Source organism: Myotis lucifugus, unplaced genomic scaffold (assembly GCF_000147115.1).
Source record: "Myotis lucifugus unplaced genomic scaffold, Myoluc2.0 scaffold_85, whole genome shotgun sequence".
Lineage (NCBI taxonomy): Eukaryota > Metazoa > Chordata > Mammalia > Chiroptera > Vespertilionidae > Myotis > Myotis lucifugus.
Window position 1 is genome coordinate 3,153,448 of NW_005871133.1, and position 20,259 is coordinate 3,173,706.

The 20,259-nt window shown below is 53.1% G+C and overlaps 1 protein-coding gene across 8 annotated transcripts in view; it reads right to left on the reverse strand.

Annotated features, from left to right (window-relative positions):
• ACTN1 (actinin alpha 1) overlaps positions 1-20,259 on the reverse strand; it is a 91,862-nt gene that overhangs the window by 30,821 nt on the left and 40,782 nt on the right. For all 8 annotated transcript variants that reach the window (XM_006091008.1, XM_006091007.1, XM_006091006.3 and 5 more), the window contains exons 2-4: positions 11,611-11,725; positions 6,976-7,095; positions 439-525 (exon numbers count right to left, since the gene is read on the reverse strand). In XM_006091008.1, coding sequence (XP_006091070.1) covers positions 439-525; positions 6,976-7,095; positions 11,611-11,725 — 322 coding nt within the window. The remainder of the gene's footprint in view (positions 1-438; positions 526-6,975; positions 7,096-11,610; positions 11,726-20,259) is intronic.

The window sequence follows — 20,259 nt, forward strand, 5'->3', positions numbered from 1 at the left end:
CTGGAATGTAGAATCAAAAGTTTAGAGATCACTGACCTGTGGTGGCCCCTTGCAGGTCTACAAAGTGGCCACCAGAGGGTGTTGTGGGAGCAAAGTGGAAGAGCTGGGGTCCACTCCCCACCCCAGCAGGCCCTCCTGGCTGCTAGTCCCCTACCTTTTCAAGATTTAACAATCCAAGAGCCAAGCGGGGTTTCCAATGCACTTCCCCACAGCAACCTTGGGCTTTCTCAAAGTGGGGCGTTTCCCTGGCGCCAACCGCCTGTGGGAACCAGCACCTCAAACAGTTCTCTATGGACTAGGAGGGAGGACAGATGCTAGAAATGGGTCAGAAGCTCAGGATGTGGCCCATCAGGCCCTACTGCCCAGACCAGAGAGCCCTCGAGGCTGAGCCAGGCCCAGAGCGGGGCTTGGGAAAGTCATGGAACCGAGCAGGCCTACCTTCCACGGAGATGTCCTGGATGGCGAAGCGGAGGATGATGGTCCAGATCATGCCCAGGGTCATTTTCGCGTTCCCATCCACGATTTCTACAAAAACAGCAGCAGGATGGGTCGTACAGGGGCAGAGTTAGCATCCCCTGAGCACCCACGTCGCTCTGTGCACCGTGTGGGGAATCAAAGACCACATGTTCCACTGCTAGAGGGAAGTCCATATATTTTCTAAGTTAGTGCAATTGCACTTCACAGGTGACCTGATCTGGGGGAGTCCCAGAGGCACAAGGTGGTAGAGTAGGGGTGTCCTGGGGGTACAAGGTGGGAGTGGTCAATTCTACTGGGCACATCAGGAGAGGAAACAGAGAAGGGGGTGACTTAAACCCTGAGGGGTGTCCACCAGCCTGACAGAGAGCGGGAGGGTTTCTAAGCCACCACAGATGTCCTGGCAGCTCTGAGCTAAGGGCCTCTGGGCACAGCCTCACCCCAGTGCAGGCCCCAGAGAGCACCCATCTAACGAAGGTTTGCAAACTGCCACCCTGAAGGCTCTGCTAACTCACACATCAACCTCATCGGGCCATTCACTGGGTATTTTTTAATTAAGAGAAAAAAACCAAACCGCTGCAAGACCATAACGAGATGCCCCACTAAATTCAGTCTAAGCAGCACTTTTTCAACTTTACAAGTAATGCTATAAGTCCGATGAATATCTTCTGCACCAGGCAACACAAACATAAATGAGCCCTGCCTGGAAGCGCCCAAGACAGGGAGCCACTTGTAGTCTTGGGGCTTGAGCAGCTCACAATCCAATGCAAACTCCTTACCCTCACCCGCTTCCAGACCAGGAGACGGAAACCTGGCCCTGTGGTGAGGCCCTCCAGAGAAGAGTGAGGCACCCAAAGAGCATCTGACTTTTCTTTTCCCACCTGCAACACGAGCTCTTAGGGCAGACGCAACAGAATCATGAGAAGGGGCAACTTCCAGGGCTCCCCGAGCCAATGTCCACTCGCGTTTGTTTCCCACAAACCCATTAAACAAGAGTGGATTCCATTAAGGAAATTCAGAGAAGGGAGGGGAATGTGCATGCTGCTGTCTGGCCACGGGAGGCACAGGGTATCGCTGCTGCTTCCGGGGCGGGGCTCTGCGGAGCCTGCACTGGGTGCTGAGCAAAGGAGGGGCCGTGTCCACTTTGGACGTGGGACAGGATATAACTCTTCCTGCCCACGGGGGCCTTAAATGCCCCTGCCAGGACCCCAGACACCAGCAGGGCCCAGACCTGAGTGGGAGGGCCTGGGTTAGAGACACAGGGAGCTGTAGCGCCATGCGACCATGTTCCTGAGCAAACACAACCCCAGCCAGCTCTCTGCAGAGAATGCGGGGGGGGGGGGGGGGTGGAGTCCGTTGAGACTCAGTTCGTAAAGTTTGAGATTTTTTAAGTGCCCTTTCATTTGTGACTTCTAATGGGTTTCATATCCGTAACATTTAAAGAGTTTATATAAATTGATAAGAAAAAAAGCCTAAATTCACAACAGATAAATAGACAAAGGACATGAATAGACACTTTATGAGGCATGAAATAGAATAACCCCTTGATAGGATGTTCAATCTCACTTGTAATTAAAGAAATCAGACACCGTTTTCCCAGTTGTTAAATTAGCAAAGTTAAAAAAAATAAAATAAAAAGCAAACATACGCCTTGATGGCACCAAGGCGACCACACCGTGGCTGGAAGTGGGCATTAGCCTAAAACAAAACAAAAAACACTTTCTGGGAAATAATCTGGCAAGAGGAGCAAGCACCTCGAAGCTGTTCAACTTTCCGAGAGTGAATTCTCCCTCCAGGAATCCATCCCTCGCCACAGATGTGAAACGCAGAATACGGCCGTCGTACGAAGGTGCTTGCTGTGAGGTTCTCTCTCATGGCCCCAAATCAGAAGCCGTGTGAATGTACAAAGTACAAGGCCTCCCTGAGCAAATGCCCAGACCCCATCCCTCTCCGCTCAAAACCTCCATGGCTTCCACCTCACTCAGAGTCGAGGCCCCCTGGGCCCCTCCTCCCACCACCCCCTCTAGCCACAGCTCTCCCTGCCTGTCTCTCTCCTCTCCACATCTCCACTCGTCCTTCACCTTCTCATTGAAATTTTCCTCAACCACCCACTTGCCTCCTCACTTCATCTTTCTCCATCTGATGTAAGTATGTGCGTGTTTTCTCTCTCCCCTTCTAGAACATAAGCTCCAGGAGGGTCGTGATTTTTTGTTTTGTGCCACTGCTTAGAGCCCAGCACAGTGCCTGGCACAGAGAACGCTCTCAGACAGTATCTGCTGAATGAATGAATGAATGAATGAACGGACGAGTGGACGAACACTGGAGGACTCTAACCAGTGGGTGGATGGGCAGAGGAAACGCAGGCCTGTCCGCCCGGAACAGAGCACAGCTGTGCCCAACAAACAGATAATTGGCACAGCCATTAAAATTACATTCTCGGGTTTTTAATGACTAGGGAAAATCTTTACACAGTAATATGGAAAGCATAAAAAAGCAGCCACAAAATTTTATGAACAGCATTTTGAATACAAGGGGAAATTTGTTTAACGTCTAGAAAAAGGTCCACTGGTAGTAATGCTGCCTGTTGGCCTTTCCGGGAGTGAAGGCTGCGGTGCTGCTCCCCCTGCACCCTGCGTCTCCCCTGCGCCCCCCAGCCGGCCCCCCTGTGCAGGCCCCATACCCGGGCCTCCCGCTGGCCTCAGGCTCAGCGCCCTCCCAGCACTAATGAAGACTAGGCAGCTTCCTAGTTCCTCCTCTCCTCCTTCCCCAGAAAACCCCCAGGGGGTCCAGAGGTTTTATTTACTGATTCTCACACCAAAGAAGCAATGTCGCTCCAGCAAACGGAGGAGCCAAGTACAGGCGAAGAGAGGGGTGTGATCCCTGAACACCTGGGCCCCACCCAGCCGCAGCGCCCACCTGACTCCCATCCACCTCAGCGTGCGACCCTCCCCAGAAAGGCAGGTACTCTCCCAGGCACCTCTGTGTTCGGAGCAGGGACGCCCCATCTCGCAGGAAGCTTTATGTCAGGAGGCTGCAGGGAACGCTGGGTCTAAAAGGAAGTCCCAAGGCCACAACTGGGCCCTGTTACAACGCTGCCGTGAGTGTGGGGAGAAGTGGAGACTCGTTTCTGCCTTTCCTGGTCTACAGTAGCTATGCAGCTGCTCCCATCTAGGACTTACTCGAAACCCGCTCTCCCTTCCCCCCATCGGCCCCCCAGGGTACCGCCATCTGTACAGTGTTCAGGCAGCAGAATGAACGACACTGAGGAATCCCACAGGAGGGAAACCAGCCCCGGGGGTCACCACCTCCAGACCAACGCTGCACCTACGGCACCACCCCCTCCAACCTCAGGACGGACGCTGAGGCATCACCGCCAGCCCAAGCTCTTGGCACCCACAACCATCATGCTTTCCCTGCCCAAAAGGTTAAAAAAAATCCTGCCTAGGTCCCCTCACCTGGTTAAATCCCACCCACTCACCCAGGTGAAGCCCCAGCCCCATGACCCTAGAAATTTCAGAATCGAGGGTCATACAAGCAACCTGAAGTGTCTACACGAACCCCTCCCCGAGGCTGCCTCCAGCCTCCATCTGACCATCTCGGGGACAGGGAGGCCCCAGAGCCCTGCCCATTCCCAGAGGCTCCGCATGGAATCCACAACCAGCCTGCCCAGAGGTCCTGTTCCCGGCTGGTCCTGCACTTCAGGGCCGATCAGAGTCTAGTCCAGCACCAAGTGACAACCCTTCAAAAGTCCAGGGTCTCCCCCCACCCCTCTCCTTCCACAGCACAGGATGCTCCTCAGTCAGGCCAGCCAGCAACGTCTCTCGCCCACCCCAAGCCCCAGGAGAGCTCACTGCAGGGGACCCGCTCCACTGCCTTTTATTGTATCGTCTACGCAGTGAAATCCATTTTGTTAAAATACACAAAACCCATTTGGAGCTCATCTCGTTTCCTGGCTCAGCAGAGCGGCCATCCCGCACGCATGATCCTGGAGCTCAGCATGAAAGAAGAGAGACGCTTTCAAATCGAGGAGCCTCTGCCCGGAGCGCGGGCTGCCCGGGGCAGCGAGAAGACAAGGCTATCCCACCTTAAGGGAGCCTTCAGACATCTCTGGAGAAGCGAGGCCTGTGGGGAAGGAGCAAGGCTACTGACTTCCAAAGATCAGAGGTGGCGGTTCGGGTTTAGGTCTTTGGTCCCCACCCCTCTGCTGAGGCGAGCGCAGCCACCCTGACCCGCCATGTCCAGGGAGAGGAAAACCGCACGTGGAAGAAGTCCTGTCCTGCGCCCCTGCGGGGAAGACGCCGTGCCTGGGGGTGATGGAAAGAGGTTTAGACCTCAGCTCTGGAACCAGAACCCCGGGGTGCAGTCCCAGCTCTGCCACATGGAGGCAGCCTGGCCCAGAACCCGCGATCAACAGCACTACACGCTTCCACTCCACAACCTTCCTGAGCCCCGAACCCCCAGCAGTGAGATGTGGCTGGTGGCGCTCACTCTACAGGTTTGCTCATGGCAGAAGGACAGCCATGTGGACCGACGGCCAGGCACATGCTCTTCTCTCCCTCCTTCCCTTTGGTGCACAAGGTCTTAAACATGTTTTTTTCATAAATAGTTAAATTTTCCTTTCTAAAAATTTGGGTTTCTGGCTTCTTTTGAAAAAAAAAAAAAAGAGGAATATCTAGCAGTGCTGGACCTGGACTCCCACCAGGCAGCAATTGGCTGCATCTATGTGGCAGCTGCCCTTTTTTCTCCATCTGATATAAGTATGTGCATATGCTCCACAGTCCCCACCCACCCCTACTGCCCTCCCCTGGCCCACCTCACACATCCTCTACTTCCCCGCCCCAGAGGGCATCTGACCCTGCACCTGATCACCTGAGTAGCAATTTCTTTGGCTTCTCATCTCTGCCTGGTGAAAACTTCTTCTGCCAAGACTTTATTCCCTCCCTAATAGCACAAACTATTCTTTTTTCTTATTAAAAGGCAGGGAACATTTTCCCACTCACCAATTACCCTGCTATGTGCAAGTCCTTCAAACATTTACTGATCACCTACTATGTGCATCACACTGCTAGGAGCAGGGGCCACAAGGGTGTAGAAGGCTGGTCTCCGCCTCCCAGCTGAGGGGTGCTGGGGCACCGGTGACCGCCTCAAGCTAGCCCAAGTCCCCGACAGGCAGGAGGCAGCAAACTTTTCTGTGAAGGGCCGGGTAGGAAATATTTTCGCTCTGTAGGCCAAACGGTCTCTGTCACAGCTACTCAACGCTCCCTCATAGCAGGAAAGCGGCGAGGACAGTATGTAAACAAACAGTGTGGCCGAGTTCCAATATTTACAAAAACCCGCGTCGGCCAGTTTCGACCTCCTGGACTGTGCTTTGCAGACCCTTGTGCCAAAGGCTCTCAGTTTGATGTAGCAACACAGAAATCCTTTGATTTCTAGAAAAAGGAGGGGGACTTGAAGGTCATCGACCCGGGAAGAGACCTGCTCCTGTGGACTGACTGAAGCAAGGCCCCCCTCCTCAAGGAAAGGCCCCTCTCCGGGGTCCCGCAGACCCAGGTTTGAGTGCTGGCTTGGCCACTCACGATATTGAGGCACCTGTTTTCTTTTCGTGAAATGGAAGCAGTAATTAGAGCCACCGCATGGGGCTGGTGTGAGGATTAAATGAGAGCATTGGTGCACAGTACCTGCCACAGGGGAAGTACTCAGTAATCACAGCCATGGCCATACCGTGAACGAACGAGTGAGTGAATGAATGAATGAATGAATGGCGGCTGCATCTTATTCATCTTTCGATCTCTGGCACACACAGCAGGTGCCCAATGCATACTTGCTGAATCCACCCGACACAGTCCTGTTGGGGCTTGGTTATTCTCATCTAATCGCCCGACCCTCCCCCAGTCCTTCAGAGCCACCACGCTGCACACAGAAGCAGTGCTACCTCCCTTTAACCATTAAGAAGGTGATAATCATGGTTTCAACTGAGCGTTAAAAATTCTTTTAAGTGAAGGAAAAAGAGCCAAGAAGCTACTCTGCAGGAAAATGCTATTAAGAATGTTCCTAAAGGCTTGTGGGCATCAGCCTTCCGGGCCGTGGAGCCTCAGGGCAGCCTCCACCCTCCACCCACCGGTATCTGCACCCTCTCCCCAGCCCACAGAATTCTCCACCTTGGGCAGCGAAGTGCAGCCAGGCCTGCAGACGAGGGAGGCCGCACTGCACACACAGGGTTCCCCAGCGCTGGGACTGGCTGAGGGGTGTCGAGGTGTGGACCAGGGAGTGGACTTTTGTTTGCCAGGGGCGGACGGACAGGTGGAGGAGGCTGAGCTTAGATGGAAGGCACTGTTGTTACAGGAAGAATCCATGAGATCAACCAGATGGAGGTGTTGGGAGCCCCACTTCTAAATGCCTCCAGGATGTGTGGGCGCAGGAGTCAGGGTGGGAAAGGCCCAGGGGAGCAGGAGAGCATAAGCTCAGGCTCTGAGGGGCAGCCCGAGGGCCGGCCGTACTCACCTTCCGCTCCAATGGACACCAGCTTGACCCCCTTGCTGGCTATGAAGTCCAGGGCCTTGTTGACGTTGGAGATCTTGTGCACCCGCATCTTGCCTCGCTCCGGCTTGGCCAGGCGCTCACCTGAATGCAGACCGAGAGCGGGAAAGGGAAGTGAGATAATAATCCACCACCGGGGCTGCGCTCTCTCTCAGCACCCGCATGCAGGGCACATCTCCGCCCGACACCGGCGGGGAATGAGAGGGCACGCCCACCGCGGCTCTGCTTTCTCCCACGTCTCGGACCTAACTGCTTGCGTCCACTCAACAATCCTGCATGAAGCCCCTAACGCAGCGGTTCTCAACCTGTGGGTCGCGACCCCTTTGGCGGTCGAACGACCCTTTCACAGGGGTCGCCTAAGACCATCCTGCATATCAGATATTTACATTACGATTCATAACAGGAGCAACATTACAGTTATGAAGTAGCAACGAAAATAATTTTATGGTTGGGTCACAACATGAGGAGCTGTATTAAAGGGCCAGAAGGTTGAGAACCACCGCCCTAACGTGTGTCAGGGACCTGGCTGGGCGCCAGGAATACGGGGGTGAACAAAACCATTTCCTGCCCTCATGCACTTATGGCCCAGGAGAGAGACAGATGTTCAGTAGAGAAACACACAAATAAACACATACAAACACCCAAACACAGAAAAGCTTAAAATAACTGCCTGAAAAGAGGCTGCAGAAGAGGAGGGCGGGCAGGAGGAAGAGGAGTCTCGGAGTGCAGGAGAGGGCCTCTGAGAGGGAGGACAGCCAGGCCTAGACGGCAGGGAACAGTGATCAAGGCAGAAGGAACAGCACATGGGAAGGCCCCGAACTCCATGCAGTCTAGCCTGGGCCTGGGAGAGGGGTGCAGGTGACCCCAGAGTATTGTGAAAAGGTTCCCAGGGGGGTTCACGTGGAGCCGCCCACAGCACCCCGCTCTCATTGGACAAACAGGGCTCTCGTCCTGGTACTGCCTCTCGTGGGCACCCTTGGCTCAGCTCCAGTTCAACCCCCACCCTCACTCAGCAGCCACGCCCCACACCCCCATCTCCACCTTCCACGTGGGAGCTTCTGCTGCTCAGGTTTCAGGGCCAGAAGCTGCGTGGACACGGGGGGCAGGGGGGAGCTAGTTCTCCAAACACCCCATTCAGAGCATCATCCCAGAACCGTGGCCTCCAGAAACCTCCTGAAACTACTTGAAAAATTTTTATGTGCAACACACGTGCCCAAACCTGGGGCAGGGACACAGCTTTCAGTGTCTAAATGGTCACAACCCCCCAAAGGCTGAGAACCACCATCCGAGAGCCTGCAACTCAGGGCCCTTGCATCTGCCATGGTCACCAGCCTGGCACCGCGCCCCAAGGCATGTCAGTAGCCTGGCTGAGCAGGCTCAGGGGCTGGGCAGCCGTCACGCTGGGCCAGGCCCACCCTGTCAGCATAGCAGGTCTGCAGGGGGCTCCCAGCTTTCCTGCCGCAGATGTCATTTGGCCTGGCAGCTCCCAGGGAGGCACAGCTGGATTATTATTAAGTCAAGACTTCCCACGTGTGGCCCTCCCAAGGCTGTGGCCGCTGCCCTGCCTCTCCAGCAGGGCACCCACCATCCTCCTGAGCAGATGAGAAACCACAGGGGCTCCCTCCCATGGGCTGGATGGAGACAGTGCCACGTGCCACCGCTGCCACCACTGCCACTCCCCCCATTCCCTCCCACCACCGCCAGCTGCTCCAGCCACGCCCCAGCCCCAGCCCTCAGCCCTGCTGAGCCTGAGCAAGGCCAGCGGTTTTCAAACTTCAGTCAGCACAAAACCACCTGGAGCGCCAGCTAACCACAGATGTCCAGCCACTCCCCCGCCTCCTAGTTTCTGATTCAGGAGGTCTGGGTGGGGCCTCAGATCCTGGTGTGGGTGGTCCAGGGACCACATTTCGAGGACCTCTGCAGGCAGCACCTCCTTCCTTCTCTTGTCATCCCACCCATCTCCAGAGACGCTGGGTGACTCGGTCTCCCCAAGCCTCTGGAAAGAGATGAGCCTGCTTGACAGCCTTGCACAAGTCCTCTGCAGGCAGCCATTCAGCGGGGCGCCCTAATGGTTACACAGAAAAGCCCGCTGCGGGGCATCCGGTCACTCTGACACCTGCCGAGTGTCACCTCCATGCCAAGCACAGTTCTAAGCACTTGGGACACAGGGATGAGGCCACAAGGAGCTCAGGGTGGAGTGGGGGGGAGAACAAGTGAGCCTCGATGACTAAACCACACGGCAAATGACACAATAGAGAAATTAATGGGGTGCTACTGGAGCCTGGAGGAGGGCAGCCACTCAAACTGGGGGTGGAGGGTGGGCAGGGAAGAATTCCTGGAGAAAACCCCTGAGCTGAGTTTTAGAGAATGAAAAAAAAAAGAAAACAATGCTAGGTTGGTTGGTTGGTTGGTTTTCTTAAACTAAGAAAATATTCAAACTAATAAATGTTGGGAGGGGAGGTCAGGAAAGAATACCCTAAAAGTATGGCAGTTCCTAAAAACTTAAACATCACCCCGGCCTGGTGGCTGAGTTGGCTGGAATGTCGTCCCACACACTAAAAGGAGGCATATACAGGAGGCAACCGATCATCTTTCTCTCACATCACTGTCTCTCTCCTTCTCTCTCTCCCTTACTCTATAAAAAAGTGAAATAAAAAATCCATTTAAAATTTTATTATTTTAATCTTCATCTTCAGGTAAGGATTAAAATAATAAATTTTTAAATAACCTAAGCATGGAATTACCATATTATCCAACAATTCCACTTCTGAGTAATGGAATATTACTCAGCCTAAAAAAAAGGGGGAAGGAAATTCTGACCCATGCTGTACCGTGGATAAACTGGAAGACATGATGCTAAAGGAAATAAGCCAGTCACAAAAGGACAAACTCTGTATGATTCCACTAATGTGAGGCTCCCAGAGTAGTCACATCAGAGACAGAAAGTAGAATGGTGGCTGTGAGGGGCTCGGGGGGGCAGAGGAACGGGGAGTTAGCATTTAAGGAATATGGACCTTCAGTTCTGGAGACGGATGGTGGTGATGGGTGCACAACAACGTGAATGTACTAAATGCCACTAAACTGTACCCTTAAAATGGTCAGGCCCTGGCCAGGGCGTTCAGTTGGTTAGAGCATCGCCCTGATACACAAGGTTGCGGGTTCAATCCCTGGTTAGGGCACATCTAAGAATCAACCAATGAATGCATGAATGAGTGGAACAATAAATCAATGTTTCTCTCCCCTACCCCCTCTAAAATCAATAAGATTTTTTTAATGGTCAAAATGGTAAATTTTATGTTATATATATATTTTACTACCTCCCCCCCCCCCCCCCAATGAATTTCATCTGCAAGGGAAATAGAAAAAAAGTATTGGGGTTAAAACAACAACAAAAAAAAGGCAGTTAGCACGGAATGCGGGAGGACTGAATGTCTCGTGTGGCCAGGGGCCTGAGGACCGAGGCCTTTTTGGGAAAAGCTGGCTGAGACCAAAGCAGGTGCCAGCTCACGAAGGATCCTGCAAGCTGTGCTAAGGAATGTGGGCTGCAGGCGCAAAGCCCTGGGGAGGCGCCGAAGGGTTTCCAGCGGGGAACAGCCTGACCATATATGGCTGCTGCACGGACCCTCTGGCTGCCTGTGTGATGATGGGCTGCCTGGGTCGGGAGGAGCAGAGGAGGTTTCCGAGGGCCTCTGTGGCATCAACTAGGTGGGGTCCACAATGACACCAGGGTGGCCGGTGGCCGACAACAGGAGGAGATAAAATGTATGGAGCATGAATGCCGAGTTGGAAAGAAGAGCAGAGGCAGAGCTGTCTGATTCCTAGATCAGGTTTAGGGGAACAGGACAGACTGCAGGAGGAAAAAGGTCTGCTGGGCCAGGAGTGGTAAGCACAGTTTTGGACACACTGAGTGAGTGGACCCCAGGGGACGTCTGGGTGGAGATGCCCAGGGCAGTTCAGCATTTAAGAAGGGGCTGGAGGGAGGAAGCTAGACTGAGACTAGGTCTGGGACTCACTGGCACCACGTGGAAGGTCAAGTGAAGGGCGCAGCTGAGGTTGCCCAGGGTGAACACGGCTGGAAGACTGAGGAGCACCAACCTTAACAGGAGGGAGAGGAAGGTATCCACCAGAAAGCGGAGGAGTGCATTCAAGGGAGCCGTCCCTCCAGACACCTGGACATCCACATTCCAAGCTGGGGTCCAGAGAGGGCCTGGGATCGTGTGGCTTTAGGCTGAGAGGTTGTAGTGGAGCCACGGTTTAGGTGTAGCCGTGGTTGCATTCTTGACCACAGAATCCTAGCATTTCGGAGAAGGGACCTCAGAGGCCATCTCTCAAACCCCCTCTTTTTGCACATAAGGATGCTGAGGCAAAAAGGCAGTGACTTGTCCAAGGACACACAGATGACTGGCAGCAGTCTCCTGGTCTGACTCACATGTCACCCCAACTTCTTTCAAAAGCCCCGAGCTAGCCATGACCAAGGCAGAGCAGCAGCAGGGTGCCAGGGAAGCATTCCCCCAGTGGCAGGCCCAGCGGGCAGCACCTGATCCTGGGCCAGGATGGCCCTGCCCAGCTGAAACTCCCAAGGCCAGTGGCCCACCTCACCTGAGATGACCTCCAGCAGCAGCATGAGCTTCAGGCCATCCCGGAAGTCCTCCTCTATGTTCTCGATCTGCGTCCCGGCCTTGCGGAGGTGGGAGTTGCACCATGCCGTGAATGTCTAGGCAAAGGAAAGAAGACGAGCATAAGTCACATGGTCGCTGAGGCCCTCACAGGGGCCTCACGGGGTCCCAGGGCCCCCCTGCCTCACACCATCTCTTTGGTTGTTCTATATAAGGCATGGGTGGGAACCAGTGGAATGGACGAAGCCGCACCCTCCTTTAATGCCTCCCCTCTGGGCCTTCGTCCAAAACATCATCTCCCCACACATTTATTAGTACCACTAATTTACTTCTTAATTATAAGGCTTAGTTTCAATCTCCATAGTTTTTTATTGTTTTTAATTTTTTCCTCCTCACCCGAGGATATTTTTTCCATTGATTTTCAGACAGAATGGAAGGGTGGGAGGAGGCGGGGGTGGGGAGAGAGAGAGAAACATCAGTGTGAGAGAGACACATCAATTGGCTGCCTCCCGCATGCACCCCAACCGGGGCCAGGGATCAAACCTGCAACCAAGGTACAGGCCCTTGACCGGGAATCGAACCTGTGACCCTTCAGTCTGTAGGCCAACACTCTACCCACTGAGCAAAACCAGTCAGTGCCATCTTCATAGTTTTAAGGCAAAGTACCCCAGAGGTAACATATAAAGCCTTATTAATACCATGGGGGGGTGGGGGCGGGGGAAATGCCATAGGGTAAATTAGTTTACTAAATCCTTGTATACTCAGCAGCTACCCAAGTAAAAGGATTAATCAGTTTTGTTAGGCACCTGGTTCAGAATCACAGTGGCAGAAGAAGGAGAGAGACAGGTAAATACCCCAATGTGTATGCCTGTGTCTTTGGGATGGGGGATGGAAGCACCTTAAGCTTCATAAATATGAAGAATTCCAGAAAGGGAATATAAGGAGCCTAAATGAAAGACCATTGGTGTTGAATGTTCTAGTCTGTGGGGAGAAAGCAGCAACATTGACGCTTCATATATATATATAAAATCTTTATTGAAACTTTTTCTATATTTAAGCAGATGATCGGGAAGGCCACAACCAAGCTGTCTTGTGCCAACAGCACCCCCTGGTGACTCAAGAAAAAAGATAACAAGAGAGAAAAGCATGCATTTTCATTTTGTAATGTCCCTTCCACAACTTGGGCACGTGTCTCTCCCCGGCTGTCACATTCCATGGGAAGATAAGCACCTCCTGCCTCAGACCCAGCCCATTCCTCGGCAGCTCCAGACTTCTCTGCATCAAATGGCACTCACAGCTACACGAGGCTCAAGGGCCAATGTTCAGTCCCCACAGCACCCCAGGCAGCTCTCCTCCCACCTGTCCTCAAAGTCTCAAGGGTGAGCAGTGCATTCTTCTTTGAAACAACAGCAGCCACACTAGAAATACCCTTCCCTCCTAGGAAAGGTCACCAGACCCATGACCCCCACCACTACTTCCTCTTGTCCCAGGGGAACTCCAAAGTGAAGTGGCAATGAATGGGCAGGAGCAGGGAGGAATGCCACACCAGTGGTTACTGGGGAAAAGAAATGGCTGCTAGCTTTATAAGCAAGAGCTGAAGAGTCTGTGAGCAAGGAGGAGAGATGTCAGGCCACACAGGTAGGGAGGAGGGGGCAGTCTTTGGAAAGACTGGCACACAGACTGGAGGTGGACAGGGGACATATACCGATTCCTCGGCCTGGAATATCCTCTATGTCATGTCTGGCTAACTCATCTTTCAAGATCAGGCTAAGATACCACCTCCTCCAGGAAGCCTTCTTGACAGCCACCCACCATGTCTGGGTTGGGGGCACAGAGCCCAGAGCATCCCGCACCCACTCCATCACTGCCCATGTCCTGCTGCACGGTCCTTGCCTGGCCACTTCTCAGTTCCATACCTTCAGGCTGGCATGGACTCGGTGCTCTCCCTAGAGTCCTGCGGCACAAAGTCAGGGACACAGCAGTGAAGAAACAGCAAAAAACCCGGCCTTGTGCAGCGAACATTCTAGTGGATGTAAAAATCAAGCAACTGAACGAAGGAGCAAGTAGGGAACCCCTGCAAAAAGGAAGGTCCTGGAAGATCCAAGCACACCTGTGAGTGATGCTGAATGGTATCAGCAGGGGGTGATGGGCCAGACAGGCTCTCAGGGACCCTGAGAACACAGCTCAGAGGAAAGGGGATGCGGCAAGACAAGGAAGAGTATCTACTGGGTGCCCTTCCTCTGGCGCTGGCCTCACAAAACTGGCAGAGAAGGCAGGGTACAGTGGCTTTTATTTTCATTTTGTTGTAAAAAATATGAGTTTTTAAATCTTTAAAATAATTTATTTTGTAGTTCTATATTCCCCCCTGCTTGCCATCTGTCCATATATATGCACTTCTGCCAGGTGTCATCACACTGTCCATTCACGGGGTGGGGCGCCTGTATTTACCACCACCATCCGTATCGCCAGAGCACCTTGCTCTCATCTTCCTTCCAGGCCCCGCCTCTGCCTGGCAACTCAAAGGGCTGGTCTCAGGCCGCAGACCTGCTGGGAATCGCCTGCGTCCCCACAGGTGGGGGCTGGGGGACCTCACTGATCATCACTCAGTCATGCAGCGGGGGCTGGGGCGTGAGGAAAGGGGAAGAGGCCGCTTTTGTAAGAAGACACTGCTTTGCAAGAGGAAAAGTACTGTTGAAAGCAGCCTGCCCCATTTCCTGGAGAAGCCGGACTCTGCGCCTGGAGACAGACCGCACCTGTGTTTGCTCAGGTCTCCCATGCAAAGCCTGGTTCTGAGGACTGCTCTCGGCTAAAACCTCCAAGGCCCCGCCCCTGGCTCCCTCAGGGGTTGGCCCTGATGGGGCCGCTGAGCACCATCCAAGTAAGAAAGTTCCCCTAGGAAGCAGCTCCTGTGGTTGAAGCTCAGGCCTAAGGAGAAGATGGTGGGGGCAATTCAGTGATGGAGAACAGGCATTTCCCAGCCCCGGCTGGGTAGTCAGGTGGTGAGAGCATCGTGCTGCTGCACCAAGGTTACGAGTTTAATCACAGGTCAGGGCACACACAGGAAACAATCGATGAATGCATAATAAACGGAACAATAAATCAATGTTTCTCTCTCAAATCAATCAATAAAAATTAATTTAAAAAGGAACATGCTCTTGTGGGTGCACCAGATCTGGGTTCAATGCCCAGACCCACTATTTACCAGCTGCGTGACCTTCAGAGGAACCTCCCTAAACCTCAGTTCCCTACAGTAAATGGGGGATAGTAACTGCACTTTGTAGAAGCAGGAGGATTAACTAGAAACATGTACGAAGTGCCTGACACCTAGAAACTGCTCAGGAAATGGTGAGAAGGACAAGCCTTTCTGTGGATGCGTCTCGGAGGACTTGCCCTGTCCTCCCAGCCACACCTCCTCCCAGCCTCCAGCCACCACACTCTGCCTGGGTTCCGTCCCTGCAGTCACTGCACAGTGTTTTCAAGGTGATGCCTGGTGTGTCTGAGAAAAGTCTTATTTTCGAACTGATGCTGATGTATCGTGGGAGAGGGCTAAAACCGTGGTGGGGGTGCAGGAAGCCTAGGATTTTGACAGCGGTCTTGTGGGGCACAAGCGGAGGCTGATGGGGCACAAGAGGGGAGAGGGCAGTGCCCACAATGCAGACTTCCATGCGCAGCGCACAGCTTCTCCTCGGGGGCAGGGCAGGCCTTGTTCTTAAAACCGGAGCTCCCACCTTAGGACAGGGAAGGGCACCTGCCCCTTAGTGCTGCCCCAGGGGTCCAGCCAGGAGGAAAAGCCAACCGTCACCAGTGATGCCTGTGGCTCGAGACGGAGACAGAGGGTCCCATGGCCTCTAGTCCAGACACCCCAACGTGGTGGGCAACACTACCGCAGCAGCTGTGGTGCAGCCTCATTCAAACCAAGGGCCGGGGGACATTTTATGCCTCAGTCCCAACCAGGACCTGTCGGATCTGACCTTCCCTTTGCGCTAAGAGCCCCACTGCTGGGTCCCTGGCTCACAGCCTGACTAAGGAGATGGGGCCGGCAGTGGACTCACTATTGTAGAAATGGGCTCTGGGATGCTGAGGGCTCTCAGGAAAAGGGCTCAGGCACCTGGGAGTGCTCACAGGGCTGCAGCGAGGGCTAGTTCCCTCCTCACTTCACCAGCCCCCAGCCCCACTGCACAGCCTCTGCGGGACCTGGATGGGGGGCCGGGGGGGGGCGGGGGCCGGCTGGCGGAGAACACAGACCTCTGCTCATCTTGCAACATCTACCCATCTCTAATCTGGCATCAAGGAGATTTTAGTGGACAGAGTATAACCGTCCAGCACTGTAGTTCGCAGACTTCCTCAGGATCACTCCACAGAGCAAGAATCCAAGTGATCACTCTAAAGATGACAATGCAAATCCCGCCTCCTCCTACCTCCAGCCAGATGGTAACCTCGTAAGTGACTCAACATGGCTCTGCCTCAAAGGACTCATTTGTGGAACGGGGGTGATACTATCACGGGGTTGGGTAGAGGATTTAATGAGCCAACCCACTGAAAAGAGGGCCTGGAACAGAGTCCCAGCTCAATAGTAATTACCTAATATTAGTGTTACCACAGGAATTAGTTCTAACTATGACAAGGTCATGCTGTTCAACACAAGCCATCAAAGAATGTTAGCGCTGGAAGAGATGTTAGACATCACCCAGGTCAAACTCTCACGTTACAACGGGGGACACATGGACCAGAGAGGGTGAGTGGCTTTCCCCAGGCCACACAGCTGCGTGTGTTCACAACTCGGCCTCCTGACTCCCAGTGTCAGACGCTTTCTGTTCCACCAGGAGGACGTGGATTTCAGGTGCAGGTTCGGGTGGGGTGCCGGAAGGGAACAGCAGAACCAAGACCGAGATTGCAGATGGCCAGAGGGGTGGGCAGCATCTTGTGGAGTGCCACTGAACACAGGTCCCTAAGGCGAGAACACAAACCAGATGGAATCCGGGCGACCCTGGCCAGCACTGGCACAGAGAGTTTGAGTTGATGGAACATCAGTAGAGTTGGCGTGGGATGGGCAGCCTCTCTGGCAGAGAGAGGCCAGGGGAGCAGCACCCAGAGGCAGGCAAGTGGGTGTGCAGAGGTGGAAGACCATTCTGTTTGGTGAGCCGATCAGAAACATGTCTGAGGGAACCCTGGGAACTGGGCTCGTTCACCAGTAAGAGAAAAAGGACTCAGGGGCTCACCTCAAATATTTGAAAGACCCTCCCATGGACAGCAAATAAATGTGTTGGGCACATACCCAGGCAGAACAAGGCAGGCAACTCACACCAATGCTGAGGAATGTAGATTCTAGAACAAAGCTGACCTAGAACCAGGCCCAGCTCTGCCCCTGAGTGACCTTGGGCAAGTGACTTCACTTCTCCAACCCTCAATCTCCACATCTGTAAAATGGGTATAGTACTAGACTAGACCCTCAGAGAGCGGTGAAGATCAATGCAACAAGACATGGTAAGTGCTATGCACAATCGCCCACACAGAAGGCTCAATAAATGATAGCTACACTTACTAGGATGAAGGACAGGAAGGCGCAAGGAAGCCTAGAGTTTAAAATAATAAAGAACAGAACAAAACTAGATGTATAGTGTGTTACCGGCCAAAGGCATTTACTTGGTGAGGGTGCTGAGGAAGGATTCAAGCCCCTGGGGGCTGAGCTAATAAGTAAAGTCCCGTATAATTCTGATAATTCAAGAGCCCAAAGCAGCCCTTGAAAAGTTGGTTTTGAGATTTGTTTGAAAAGTTCATTCAGACCAAGAACACACAATTAAACACATGAACAGCACTATTAATAGTTTGGGTTGGCTACTTGTTGGGGGCGGGGGCTGTTCTATGCATCATAGATGTTTAGCAGAATCCCTGGGCCCTACTCACAGGGGTGGGCAAACTTTTTGACTCGAGGGCCACAATGGGTTCTTAAACTGGACCGGAGGGCCGGAACAAAAGCATGGATGGAGTGTTTGTGTGAACTAATATAAATTCAAAGTAAACATCATTACATAAAAGGGTACGGTCTTTTTTTTTTTTTTAGTTTTATTCATTTCAAACGGGCCGGATCCGGCCCACGGGCCGTAGTTTGCCCACGGCTGCACTAGATGCTGTAACATCCCCCCCATCTCAAGTTGCGCCAATCAAAAATCACCCCCCATTGAGAACCTAGACTCTAGGAGACAAACACATATGCCATAAATAAGAGTAATAATGGAACAATAGCGGCTAACATCTATTGAGCACTTACTATGTGTTAGTTAGACCCTCTTCTGAGGGCCCTACCCCCTTTGACTCATTTAATCTTCACACTATGGGGCAGGTGCTATTATTCTCCCCCCGGTATAAATGAGGAAACTAAGACACAAAGAGGCTTAATAAATGAGCAAAGGAGGCAAATGTAAGACAGAAAGTAGGACTGGTCAGTCCTCACCTCCACGTATGCTCACGCATGGCTGTGGAAACAGTGGCCCTCTCGGACTATCCTTTGTTTTCCCCTCAGGATACAATGCTGCTAAGTGTGCAAGCTGATCAACAGCAACGAGAGCGCAGCCTCGGTTCCAGGGCAGGGTGGTGAGGGGACGGGGCAGCCTCTCCTTGACTTCACGTGGGAACACGGGCCCTCGGCTGCCAGATGCCAATGAAGAGGAGCCAGGATTCTGGACTTCCCCGTGAATCCCCAGTTTCTAAATGCTGGCACCATTTAAAAGTAAGACCCCTCGACCTGGCTGGCGTGGCTCGGCTGGGCGTCATGCGGCGCACCAAAAGGCTGCTGGTTCCATTCCAGTCAGGGCACATGCCTGGGTGGTGGGCTCGATCCCTGGTAGCGGGTGTGCAGGAGGCAGCCGATCGATGGTCTATTCTTGATGTCTCTCTCTCTCTCTCTCTCTCTCTCTCTCTCTCTCTCTCTCTCTCTCCCTTCCTCTCCTTCTAAAAATCAACTTAAAATTATAAACAAACAACTAAATAAAATAAAAAACAGGACATCTCACAAGCCTCCAAACAGATGCCGGCAGGCTAAGTCTGAATTAAGACTCACAGGGTCTCTGGTTCTACAGCTGGAAACGTGAAATCTTCCTAAGTCTCCTAACAAAATACGTTGCGCACACGGGAACGTATGGTGTGTGAAAACAAGCGCTGGCAGGCAGCTGTGCCCGGCACGGTTACCACTCCTAACAGACCACGGCCGACATCAGCCATCTGGGAACGTGGTGGCAAGGCTGCGGCACTTCCTGGGAGGGGTGGCGGGCTCCCCTCATTGGGGCTTGATCAAGGACCGGTGCACACACTAGTGCATGCGCAATGCTGTGCTTTGTGAATTACAACAAAGGCACCAATTTCCCCTTACTGCATTTGCAGCAATGAGTTCCTAATTCCCGTTGTGGGGTGGGAACCATGATAAATCCTGCAACACCTCACAGCGGACAGGCTGATGAGGTACAAACTCCTGTGGAAAGCAACGCCTCCAGGGAACTGAAATGGGCACAAACCCTCAGCCAAAAGCTGGGACACCATCCTGGGTAAATACACGAACTGCAGAAAAGGCCATGAGCATGAAAGCGTTCTTGCCAGCACTGCTTGAGAAGCAAAAATCAGAAATAGCCCCATAGTATATTAATAAAGTATTAGTTAAGTAAATACAGCTCATCCACCTAATGGAACATTTACATGGCCAAAATGATAGCTTCTGAAACTATATATTATTAGGGAAAGAGGCGTATATATAATTAACAAAAAAGGAGGACACAAAATTATGTGCACTGCGGGTTTCAAACTATGTGAGCGATCCCATAAACATGAGACTATGACTAAGCAAAGCGCATCCAGATGCAAACAGTGCCTGTGCCCCCGCCATGGCCTTTGCTGCCTCCCCGGCCCAGGCGTCTGCGAATGGGGTTAGTGAGGACTCCTCCCAACCCTTGTCTCCAGCGAGCGCTCTCCTATTGGTGTTGCCTCACCTCCTTGCACAACCCCGGCTGTGCGCTCGGGGCTGACCTTGCCAGAGAAGCCTCCACGGACAAAGGTGCTTTCTCTATTGTACTGAATTTACAGCAGAGTAAACAAGATAACCCACCTGCAGCCAAATGAGACTGGGGCGGTGGTGGGCCACCAGGCCCCAGGCTCACGTGCTGACCACACCCCTCCTGGCACCTCCTCCTGCTCCCCAGGGACCTCACACTGGACACCAGCCATGGCTCGCTCCAGGGGAGTTATTGTGCAGAGGACAGGGGTCAGGAAATCTGGGCCCTGCCCTGGCGCGGCCAGGCATGCGTGTGACCTCGGTAGGTCACCTCCGCCCCTTCCAGCTATGTAACCCCAAACGAGCCCCTTGCAGGCTGGAATCCAGCAACTTCCCCGGTTGGTGGGATCGTCTCCTGGTCAAAAGAGGCCAATAAACTCCACAGGGACAGTCTCATCTCCATGAACTCAAAGCAGGTTCGGTGTTTCAGCCCCAGGACTGCCAGCTCCTACCCGTCACAACCAGTCACCTGTTATTAGTTTACTGGATGGTCCCTAAAAGCTTTATGCCACAGGACCTGGGACCGTGGCTGCCTCCAGGGAGGGGAGCTCAGAGGCAGGGAGGGACTGGCTTTTCACAGAACACCCTTTTGTT